The sequence below is a fragment of the Microcaecilia unicolor genome, chromosome 5, assembly GCF_901765095.1.
Source record: "Microcaecilia unicolor chromosome 5, aMicUni1.1, whole genome shotgun sequence".
Lineage (NCBI taxonomy): Eukaryota > Metazoa > Chordata > Amphibia > Gymnophiona > Siphonopidae > Microcaecilia > Microcaecilia unicolor.
Genome location: NC_044035.1, coordinates 255,714,106 through 255,726,830, shown reverse-complemented (window position 1 = coordinate 255,726,830; position 12,725 = coordinate 255,714,106). Strand labels below are relative to the sequence as shown.

Sequence of the window (12,725 nt, the reverse complement as noted above, 5' to 3'; positions counted from 1 at the left end):
GAATGTTGCTGTTCTAGTGTCTTTCCCTCCCATGCAAACACATTTATCTGGAGTCTGACCTCTTGTTACCTCTCCCTTTTTCACCATGAAGCTAGCCCTCTTTTCAGGTGGGACTTGAAACTAGAGAGTTGCACATCGACAGAAATTTCACCCATCCCCAATGGAATCTAACCCATACTCACCTGTACCCGCTAAGATCCGTTCCATCCTCACCCATCCCCACAATTAATCTCCTTCATCCCCATCCATACCTGCAAGAGTCGATGCTATTTAGTTGCTCGCAGAGTCGCCGCCCTCTGTTTCCTCCCAACTCCAACAGTCTTCCGTGGTTTTTTGGATAGTATTCACTATTCAAACAATAAGTGTTTCAAGTCTGGTGTTCCGGCTGTCTCTCTGGGCATTCCAAGCCTCATTCTGGTGCTCTAACTGCCTCTTGCCATATGTTCCAAGCTTCATTCTGGTGCTCCACTTGCCTCTCTTGGTGCATTCAAAATCTCATTCTTGAGTCACCAGAGATTTTGACTACACTCCTGCAGGAATCCACTGGCAACTTCTTCCGTGGGAATCCTGTGCCAATGTGTTCCATACCCGCGTGAATCCTGCAGGTTCCACAGGATTCCCACGATCCCCATTCCTATGCAGCTCTGTACATGAACGCCCCCCCCCCCCCCATCCCAGGCTTCCTTCCTCTACTGAGTAGGCAGCTGTACACCTCTGCATTACTTAAGGGAATGTTCCTAGGCTAACTTCCCTTCCCCCACACAGACAGCATAGCTTCCTTCTCGGCTCTGTGTATGTAGCTTAATTTCTTTCCATCCAGGTCCTGTCTCTCTCCTTCCCTTAATATGCTGGCTGTTCCAAGTTTGAAAGCTAGTAGCCACACCCTCCTTTCAATAGCTGATGAGAGTCACCAATGAATTAGTTTGATTTCTTCTGTTTGGACAGACTTCCAGCTTCATCCTCTTTCTTCAGCTTGAAAGAGTGGCTAAAAAGATGCTCAGCCTCTGACTTCCTGCACAGAAGTTACCTACGTCTACAACTCTCAGAAGACTTGACTTCTACCTGGCCTGCCTAGCCTTCCTTCTGGGACTTACTCCTTCCTGCCCTTCCCCCTTCCTGCTAATCCTGGAAACACATTCACCAGGAAGTGGAACACAGAGCTAGAGTTGCACGGGGCCAAAAATCTAACCCATCTCCACTGGAATCTAACCTGTCCACAGCTGTCCCTGCTGGAATCTTACCCATCCCCACAAGAATGTAACCTATCCCCACTGGAATCTTACCTGTTCTTACCCATCCCCACAAGAATTTAATGGTACCTACTTGGCTCTCTCAGTTCTGTCTAGGTTCAAGCTGCAGCACTGCAGGCAAGAAAGGAACGGAAGTTGGAACTTGGAACACTCTGGTGTGCACATAGAAGACTTGTGTTTTGCTGGCACTGTGTGCTGAGAAGTCACCACATGCATGTACCAGTAGGTCAGGTGACCTCTGATGCTCATTCCTCTGTCAGAGCTGAGGTATGCACATCAGCCCGGGAGCAGAGAGAGTTAATGGTAGACGTAACTCAACTGCACTGTTAAAGCAAGGAGGAGGAGGAGGAGGTGGCACTCAAAGAACTTGGTACTCGGTAGATGAGAGGTTGGGGCAGGTGCAGATTACACTTCCATGAGACCCCCGCGGGAACTGCTTCCATCCCCATGGGAACCCCTACGGTAGTCTGCAGCCCTAGAGAGAATTCTCACAAACCCCGTTCCTGTGCTGGTCTCTACACATAACTGCCAAGGGGGCCTGATCTTTGAGAAGGATATTTAACCCACTCTCCTAGCTCTGCATAGCTAGGCCCCAACTCTGCCCAACTATGCCTTTTATTAACTTCTATCACATCCTCCCTCAGCTTTTCTCTAACCTGAAGAGTCCTTAGCTTATTAGCCTTTTCGCATAAGCAAGGCATTTTATGCCCTTTATCATTTTTGTTGCCCGTTTCTGAACCTTTTTTTTTAGTTCTGCTATATCCTTTTTGAGATGGGACAAACAACTGAACACAATATTCAAGCTGAGTTTGCACTAGGGACCGATCAAGAAACATAATGGTTCTCAGTTTTGTTCTCGATTTCTTTTGAATAATCCTTAACATTTTATTTGCCTTTTAGAAGCTATGGCCCACTGGGCTGAAACTTTCAACATATTCTCCACAATAACTCTAAGGTCTTTTTCTTGGGTGGTAATTCCTGACTCAGGAGTTTGGGTCTGATATTTAAAAAAAGCTAAGATCTGAAATGTAGACTCCTTAATTGTGCCCTATTTCAGCTAAACTTAGTAGATTAAGGGGTCAATACTCAACATGGCCACCAATATTCAGCTGCACTTAACTGGGCAGTGACACTCGCACTGGCAGCTGAGGCACTATCTGGGCAGTGCTAGGGCAGTCCAGGGCCAGAGTCAGAGCAGTCCCAGATGTTACACAGACAATGGCAATGCTCAGTGCCAGTGCCTGCATACCTAACTGCATAAATAGAAGTTCTAACTTTACCCGGTTAGGTATACAGATGTGGCATTGAATACTTGGTGTAGAAACACACTCTATATTTTTTGTAGGGTATGGAGGAAATAACATAGATCACACTTTCTGAGTCTGGCATATCTCTCTATCCCCTCCCCCTGTGGTCCTGCAAACTTACAATGGACTGGTGGCGGCAGCAGCAATGGTCAGTTCAGGGCTAGTGCTAGGGACTCTGGCGACTCCCTGCAAACTATGTCAGTGCCACAACCCCTCCCATTCCAGTATCTCCTTTCTCTCTTCTCCCGCCCCCATTCTCTCACCCACCCCCTTTTTCCAAGCTGATTATTTCTTCACCTCTCCCCCCTCGTTTTGGCATCTCCTCGAACCCTTACCCCCAGTCTGGCATCTCTCTCACCTGAACGGTTTAAATTAAAAATTATTTTTTCTAAGCACATGGTTTCCATCATGGGAGCAATTCAAACATGCTGCCTTCAGCCTCCTCAGCACAGCTCTGACATAACTTCCTGCTTCCGCCAGGGCGGACCGCGGCAGCAGAGGGAGAGTGCCAAGGAGGCTGAAGGCAGCATGCTTGAATCGCATCCGTGCTGGAAACCCTTTGTTTAGAAAAAAAATGTTAAGTTACACTGGGAAGATGAGGAAGCTGCCGGACATGGGTAGAGAGAAGGGGAAGATATGCTAGCCCAGGACACACCATTTCTGGTGCCCCCAAATGTTGGCATCTCTCTGCCGTGCATACCCTGCTTACTGTATTCTGCTGGCCCTGAACCAGTCTTCCTGCTGCCATGTACTACCCAGAGGAAGTTGCATCAGAAAAAGCTGGATGTGGCAGCAGGAAGACTGAAGGCTTTTTGCCAGGCTTGCTCAATGGTAGCTAGGCCCCTGCCTCTAATCTTCAGGCATCGTGGTCATTTTGAATGATAAGTTAGGGATCATTAGTAAAAGGTTAGCAATTTCATGTTTGAGCTCTTCCATGACTCAGGAGGAAATACCTGGCCCTGGTGATTTGTATTTCTTGAGTTAATCAATTTGATCTATTAAAACTGAATATGTGTTGCATACAGATCAGGCGACCCTCAGGGGGAGGAATGCTGGCTTCGGCCTAACCCCTGGTAAGCCTTTCCTCAGATGAGAGGTGCCCAGCTCTACCACCGGCTGCCTTTCAGGTGCTGTGGAGGACTTGCAGCTCATCTGCATATCCTTACAGCCTTCTCCGGGGTGACACCCAGGTCCACTCCGATCCACTCAGGGCCGCCGCTCTAGGTGCCTTCATGGCCACACCTCTCCTACTCTCCTCCGCTCTCTTTTACTCCTTTTCTTACTCTCAGCCGGTGACATCAATCCCAATCCTGGCCCCCCTCACCAACTATTATCCCAACTCTACAGATCTCACCGCGACCTCTCTAACCTCATCTCTATTTCTCTACTCCCCTCCTCTTCTCTGCCCTTCTCTTGCGCCCTATGGAATGCCCGCTCTATCTGTAACAAACTCGCCTATATCCAGGACCTCTTTATCTCGCGTCACCTCCATATGCTCGCCATAACAGAAACCTGGCTCTGCCCTGATGACTCTGCTTCAGTCGCAGCCCCGTGCCATGGCGGTTATCTATTTTCACATACTCCTCGCCCTGCTGATCGCAGGGGCGGTGTTGGACTACGTCTCTCTCCCTCCTCCAGATTTCAACCCCTTCTTCCACCTCAATCTCACTGTTTTTCCTCCTTTGAAGTCCACTCTATCTGCCTTTTCTCTCCTCTACTTCTTCGAATAGCGGTCATTTATCGTCCCCCTGATAAGTCCCTTTCATCCTTTCCCAGTGACTTTGACGCCTGGCTTGCCTTCTTCCATGATCCTTCCTCCCCCTCTCTCATCCTTGGTGACTTTAATATTCCTGCTAATGATCCTTCCAAGTCTTATATTTCCAAGTTACTCGCTTTAACGTCCTCCTTTAATCTCCAACTATGCTCCACCTCCCCCACTCATCAAAATGGTCACTATCTTGATCTCATCTTCTCCTCCAACTGTTCACCCTCTAGTTTCCTTGCCTCTGATCTTCCCTCTCTGATCACCATCTTATAACTTTCACACTTAAATCTCCTCCCTCCCAGTCCCGTCCTATCTTATCTAATTTATCTAGGAATCTTCACGATATTGACCCTTCATCTCTATCCGCCCATGTTTCAAACCTCCTCTCTACTGTGGCACCATCCACATCTGTCAATGAGGCTGTTTCTTCTTACAACAATACTCTATCCTCTGCCTTAGACACTCTTGCACCTTTGATGACCCGCCCTATAAGGCGTACAAAACCCCAACCTTGGCTGACTTCTAATATCCGCTACCTACGTTCCTGTACCCGCTCCGCCGAACGCCTCTGGCGGAAATCTCGGGCCCTTGCTGATTTCTTACACTTTAATTTCATGCTGACCTCCTTCCAATCTGCTCTTTTACATGCCAAACAGGATTATTATATCCAACTGACCAACTCTCCTGGCTCTAACCCTCGACTTCTCTTCACCACATTGAACTCTCTCCTCAAGGTGCCCCCTCCCCCAACTCCCCCTTCATTATCTCCTCAGACCCTTGCTGAATTCTTTCACAACAAGGTTCAAAAGATAAATCTTGCTTTCTCTACCTCACCACCTCTCCCTCCACTAGTCCGTTCCCCTCTCTCTCTTTCCCCTCATTCCCTTTCCTCCTTTCCTGAAGTTACTATTGAGGAAACTACACTTCTCCTTTCTTCCTCAAAATGTACCACCTGTTCCTCTGATCCCATTCCCACCCACCTTCTTAATGCCATCTCTCATGCTCCTATTCCTTTTATCTATCACATTCTCAACCTCTCACTTTCCACTGCGACTGTCCCTGCTGCCTTTAAACATGCTGTGGTCACACCTCTCCTTAAGAAGCCTTCACACGACCCTACTTGTCCCTCTAATTACCGACCCATCTCCCTCCTTCCTTTTCTCTCCAAATTACTTGAGCGTGCTGTTCACCGCCACTGCCTTGATTTTCTCTCCTCACATGCTATTCTTGACCCACTACAATCTGGTTTTCGCCCTCTCCACTCAACCGAAACTGCGCTTACTAAAGTCTCCAATGACCTATTACTGGCTAAATACAGAGGTCAATATTCCATCCTCATTCTTCTTGATCTTTCCGCTGCTTTTGACACTGTCGATCACAGCATACTTCTCGATACCCTGTCCTCACTTGGATTCCAGGGCTCTGTCCTTTCCTGGTTCTCTTCCTACCTCTCCCTCCGCACCTTTAGTGTTCACTCTGGTGGATCCTCTTCTACTTCTATCCCTCTGTCTGTCGGCGTACCTCAGGATTCTGTTCTTGGTCCCCTCCTCTTTTCTATCTACACTTCTTCCCTTGGTTCATTAATCTCATCCCATGGCTTTTCCTACCATCTCTATGCTGATGACTCCCAAATCTACCTTTCTACCCCTGAGATCTCACCTTGCATCCAAACCAAAGTTTCAGCGTGCTTGTCTGACATTGCTGTCTGGATGTCTCAACGCCACCTGAAATTAAATATGACCAAAATCGAGCTTCTCATTTCCCCCCCCAAACCCACCTCCCCGCTCCCCCCGTTTTCTATTTCTGTTGATGGCTCTCTCATTCTCCCTGTCTCCTCAGCTCGAAACCTTGGGGTCATCTTTGACTCTTCTCTCTCCTTCTCTGCTCATATCCAGCAGATCGCCAAGACCTGTCGTTTCTTTCTTTACAATATCCGTAAAATCCGCCCCTTTCTTTCCGAGCACTCTACCAAAACCCTCATCCACACCCTTGTCACCTCTCATTTAGACTACTGCAATCTACTTCTTGCTGGCCTCCCACTTAGTCACCTCTCCCCTCTCCAGTCAGTTCAAAACTCTGCTGCCCGTCTCGTATTCTGCCAGGGTCGCTTTACTCATACTACCCCTCTCCTCAAGTCCCTTCACTGGCTCCCTATCCGTTTTCGCATCCTGTTCAAACTTCTTCTACTAACCTATAAATGTACTCACTCTGCTGCTCCCCAGTATCTCTCCACACTCGTCCTTCCCTACACCCCTTCCCGTGCACTCCGCTCCATGGATAAATCCTTCTTATCTGTTCCCTTCTCCACTACTGCCAACTCCAGACTTTGCGCCTTCTGTCTTGCTGCACCCTACACCTGGAATAAACTTCCTGAGCCCCTATGTCTTGCCCCATCCTTGGCCACCTTTAAATCTAGACTGAAAGCCCACCTCTTTAACATTGCTTTTGACTCGTAACCACTTGTAACCACTCGCCTCCACCTACCCTCCTCTCTTCCTTCCCGTTCACATTAATTGATTTGATTTGCTTACTTTATTTTTTTTTTTGTCTATTAGATTGTAAGCTCTTTGAGCAGGGACTGTCTTTCTTCTATGTTTGTGCAGCGCTGTGTACGCCTTGTAGCGCTATAGAAATGCTAAATAGTAGTAGTAGTAGTAATCATATTACATATAATTATACAATGGATATTTAGCAACTGATTTCCAATATCTGTATCTGTACAAAATGAAGGAGAGTAAAGGAAAAAGGTTAGGAAAAACAGATTAGCCAGGCCTTAGATCTTCATCTTATATGGATTAACTGTATAAACATCTATATGAGGCTTTGAAAAATGAAACATCCCCCATTAACTGAAGGATAATATTTCTGTGTTCTACAAAAGCCAATTGTTTAAATTGGTGACATGCTATCCCTATGACAAACCTGCAGGTCTTTCTTGAAGAAAAGTCACAAATAGTCCATTGGGACAAGATATATTCAAGCTCTGAAACACAGTGGCATCTTCTGGACCCTGTAGAATTTCGATCTACAAAACATAAAGCTAGTTAGTATGAAACACTGTTTAAAAAATATGAAAGATCCACTTACAACACCCCACCTCTGATATTTAAACATTGTGGTCAGACTTGAATTCAAATGCTGACTGTGGCATTTAAATCTGTACCCAGAGATTCAGCACTGGTTGATACTAGGATATCAGCACTGAGAGATATACGTGAATGGGGAGAGCTGCTGGAAGTTATCCAGGAACCACTGATATTCAATGCTGATACCCAAATAACTATCTGTGTAAGTTAGGACAGCAAAACAGCTCTGCAAAAGACTGGTACTGGTGCTGAATAATGGTAGTACCAAGATAACCTCCGTCTCTGCCTTGGCTGTGCTCTGGACTGCATTGGCACTACCCAGAAAGTGATGAGGCAGTCAGAGATGATTTTCAACAGCATTACCAGATAATGCCCACTGAAAACCCAGGTAGGGCCTCAGTGAGTTGCATTTATTTGGGTAGGAGCCTCTCCTACTTGGATATGTGTGGCTGAATATCAGGGCCACCATTACAGTTTCTGCCTTGTCTGCTTTAGCCTCAATGACATCCTGCAAAATGCAAAGTATTGCAAAAGTACTCTCAGTTTTCTAAACTGCAAATATGTTTCACAGTCCAAACGTGTTCCATCAGAAACACACTAAATACCACTGAACAACAGTACAGGCAACCTCATGCCATGTTTCAATTCCTTTAAGACAGACTATCACTAATATATAATAGCAGAAAAAAACAGAATCACAAGAAAACTTAAAAAAAAATAAAGGGTCATGGATTTGATATACTGCCTTTCTGTGGTACAACCAAAGTGGTTTGCAGGTACTGTCTCTGTCTCTAGTGGGCTCACAATCTAAGGGGGTCTTTTACTAAGGCTTGCTCATGTTTTTATTGTGCGCTAAAATTGGGCGCATGCTAACTAAACATTAGAGATGCTAATGTTTAGCGTGCGCCCAATGTTAGCGCGCCTTAGTAAAAGGGGGTCTAAGTTTTGTAACTATGGCAATAAACTGCAGTGAGAATTGTGAGAACCCTCCATGGGCGCTTGAGGTGGGAGTTGGGAGAAGCGGTAGAAGGGTCCTACACCCTCTGGGGAATCTTCACTACAGGTCCCAGAAGTCCCAGTACCCTGGGGGTGGAGTTCCTGGAAGGCGGGGATTGACTGACGCTGAAAGAAGGACAGGGGACTCCAACTCCCAGAGATCCCGGCAGGGAGAAAGGCTTGCTGGGAAGGGGAGGAAAGGGGACTACAACTCCCAGAGATCTCAGAGGGGGGAGAGGCTTTGGGAGAAGGAGGGAAAAAAGGACTGGAAAGCCCCAGTTGCAGAGGAGGTGGATGATGATTGGCTAATGGATACTAATCAGGAGGATGGGAGTCTATTGGTAGAATCTGGAGGGGAGGATTTTATGGAGTGGGAGCCTGACAGTAGGGGAGGAGAGAGCTGTGGGGAACTTATGGCCACTTCAGCTCTAGCCCAAACGCCAAGAGGTAAATTGCAAGCTGTGGCAGCTGCCTTTTTTTCCCAACTCAAAGACCCTTGGAAGAGTATGTGGGAATGGCTCAGAGCAGTATGGGGGAAGAAGCAACAAAGGAAGGTGGGGATTGATGTCATGTTGAAACTGTGAAGGACTGAAAGTTTGAGTTTTGAACACAACTGAAGATAAACCTCCTCAGGAGGGACTGGGGCAACTTATCGTGTCTTTTTGGTTTTTCTTTATATTGAAGCTATTGAACCTGTGCATGTGTGAACTTTTGTGTTTTGGGGCAACAATAAATCTTCTTATACCCTGGAAAGTGCAAGCGTGAAGATACTAACTTGTCGTGTTTGAGGGCGCTCCGGGACAAGGCTGGAGGAGTCTCTCTCTCTCCCTCACTGGAGGCACGAGTGTGGTGGATGTGTGTATCCTAGAGGAGATGAGTGGTGAGCTAAGCAGGAGTAGCCTGGGCCCACTACTAGAAGGGGGACCTGGGGACATAAGAGTGGTGGCAGTGGTGGGATTTTATGTTGGATTTCCATGTGAAGGAGATAGGAGATTCCTTTGGCACCATCCAATCAGGAGCCCACAGGAGAGAAAGGCACAGAACGCGTTTCCGGTAACCTCAAGGGGAGATCACAGCATGGACCCCAAGGATCTATTCTTGTTCATGATCCATCAATTTTAGAAACGATAAGAGCTGGCGCAGAAGCTAATGGAGGAGTCTCTGGCTGCCTCCCGGGCCCAGCAGCAACCCCTATTGGATTTGTTCCAGGACCTGTTGAGGAGCGGAGGCGGACCCCGGGGGCTGAATCCAGTGGTGGCCCCAGTAGGACCCGAGGGAGCCCAAGCTGCAGTAGAATCACCAAATGTTAATTGGCTTTTCTGGGGCAAGTTATCAGATGCTGATGACACTGAAGATTACCTGGGGGCCTTTGAAAGGGTAGCCACCGCAGCAGGGTGGCCTCGGGAGCAGTGGGCGATTTGACTGGCGCCCTCCCTCTCGGGTGGAGGCGTTAGCAGCCTTCCAGAGTTTACTGTCAGGCGAGGTGACTGACTATGACAAACTGAAGGGGCCATCCGCGACCGCTATGGTCTGAGTATTCAGACCTATAGGAGGAGGTTTCGGGAGTTGCGCTTTAGCTCAGTGCCTGATGGATCTAGTGAGGAAATGGCTGGAACCAGAGAGGAAAACTGTGCACCAGTTGATGCATGACTTAGTCCTGGCACAACAAAGAGAGTCTAAATCTCCCGTAAAAAACAAGAAAACAACACAAACGGAAGATGTCCAGAAAGACCAAACTCAAAACAACCCAATTCGTTTATTGAGACCCTACACGGTCCGTGTTTCGGCCAAAGAGGCCTTCTTCAGGGGTCTAAAACAAAACAAGAATGCAACATATATAATAAAAACATATATCATACGTGGTACAGAAGATAATATGCAAAACTGACATTAAGATAAAAATTATAAATATTTAAAAGATGTACATTACTGCAAACCATTTTTGCACATATATCATAAATCCTGAAGAAGGCCTCTTTGGCCGAAACACTGACCGTGTAGGGTCTCAATAAACGAATTGGGTTTTTTACATCTGTGTTTTGAGTTTGGTCTTTCTGGACATCTTCCGTTTGTGTTGACTTAGTCTTGGAACAATATCTGGAGGCTCTGCCCAGGTAAATGCGGGTGGACTTCGTGCGAAGGGCTGTACGACTTTGGAGCAGGCTATTGTGAGCCTGGAGTGCTACCTAGAATCTCAGCACCTGGGGGTGGGGCCCAAGGGGCTGAGGAGGGGAGGAGGGAACCCTGGACCCATAGTTAGCCTTCAGAGACCCCTGGTAGAGGAGGAAGGTAGCGATAGATTCTGCTACCGGTGTGGTCTGAGGGGGCATATCAGAAAGGATTGTGGTGAGCGCATGGGTTTGACCACCCACGCCCTGCAACCAGCAGCTCCTCGATATACTCAATGAGTTGAGGTGGACAGGATTAGAGTGGAAGGAGTGCTGGATTCTGGGGTGGACCAGACCATGGTGTCCCGACGGTTGTAAGAGCGGATAAGGAAAAGGGGGGAAGCAGGGGCGCAGTCTTACAAAGGAGAAATAGGCATCCAATGTATTCATGGAGTTAGAACACAATATGACCTTCACCAGGTACGGATCAAAGGACCCACCGGGACTACCCGGCTAGCTGTGGCCATTCTGCCATGTCTGCCCCAGGAGCTGATACAGGGAAGGGATTGGGCTCCCTTTTCTCACTGTTTAAGGGAAAAAGAGGCTATGGTGACGAACCAGGCCCAAGGGTGGGAGGCGCAGGAAATGGATCCCGGAATCTCACAGCTATTTCCCTTCTGTGAAGACATTATAGCCCCCCCTGGGAAGACGAGAAAGGATAGGGTCCATAGGAAAGATACCCAGAAAGAGTGTAGGAGAGTGATGGAGGATCTGGAGGAGTTAGGGGCCTTCCATACGAGTCTGGAGACCCTACTTTTCATGAGACCTAGTCCTTAGTGGAGCGCATGATCTGGTGCGGGAGGTAATGGTGCTGGGGCCGCTTGATAACAGTGATCATAATATGATCGGATTTGATATTAGCTTTGAAGTATACATAGGAAATCAAATACGATAGCGTTTAACTTTATGTTTAAACTGTTTTATTGACGACAATCACGTTACAGGTTAACTTGGAATATTCATACAGCATAAATCAATATACAAAACAATATTCCAACAACATAGTCGACATCGCCAAACACTTTTCTCCCTTTTTTACTCCCCCCTCCCCCTCTCCCCTCTTTACAATTATTATCTTGGCAAATGTGAACATTAAATGTCAAATGACTTTTTATCGCTAAGATCACAAACTTTACAATAGCTCGTTAGATGACATATTGCTTATCATTTAACACCAAAAAATCCAAACATCAAAACTCTGGAGCAATGCCAATCTTTTAGCAATATTCATCCCCCTCAACCCCTCCATCCCCCCACCCAACCCATCCCCCCCCCCCCCCCCCCCCATATTGCTTGCCTGTTCAGGGCGTATTGATGTGACATAAAGTGAGCGGATTCAAGTGCCCATTTTCTTGCCTCCACATGTCTAAAAATGTCCCCCTACTCCACATCGTCCACTCTCCAGCATATTGAATGGTCTCATAAGTCAAGGCACCAAGACCCATGTGAAGCTGCTGGCAACAATAATTTGTGCAGAATCTTAATCTCGCTAGTACTCAATATCCTCTGTATCCTACACACGCCTCCCTAAGCCTACTTATAGCCTACCCCCTCCCCCCTACTCCCCTCTTCCCTTGCAAGCAGAATACAGCTCTGAACGAAATCTATCATTCCAGGCTACCTGCACTCCCCCACTGTTCCCCTCAATTTATCAAGCATTAATAAGCAAACTACGCCCCCTCGGGCTAAGAATTTGCAGATATGGCGTCCAAATTTGAAGAAAGCGCACTCTGCGTTTAGGTGATTGTTTTGAGTCCCTAGCCTCCCAAGAGGCCAGGAGATGCACCTGATTGCGCCAGTGCCAGTATGCTGGCCCCTCCGATGAAATCCAGTATTGCATAATGCATTTCCGAGCTACCAAACTCAGTTTCCTGCAGATCATTATAGCGGGGGCACTCAGTGGAGCAAACGCTCTTGGTTGATCTAACAGAAACTGCCTCTCCGTTCCTTGAATTCTATTCCCCAATCGAATCAAAAACCCTCTTACCCTCTGCCAGAACATGCGCACCTTGGGGCATTGCCATAGTGCATGATAAAATGAGTTGGGACCCCCTCCGCACTTAGAGCACTCCGAGTTATCCGGCCCCAACATATGAGCCAGTTGTGCTTTAGACATATATCCCCGAAGAACCACTCTGTAGCCGCATTCCCTC

General features: G+C 47.3%; 1 protein-coding gene across 1 annotated transcript in view; it reads right to left on the bottom strand.

The window, feature by feature from the left end:
* SPAG17 (sperm associated antigen 17) overlaps positions 1 to 12,725 on the bottom strand; it is a 994,731-nt gene that overhangs the window by 390,760 nt on the left and 591,246 nt on the right. The window contains exon 25 of the mRNA XM_030205033.1: positions 7,245 to 7,347. Within this exon, the coding sequence (XP_030060893.1) occupies positions 7,245 to 7,347 (103 nt within the window). The remainder of the gene's footprint in view (positions 1 to 7,244; positions 7,348 to 12,725) is intronic.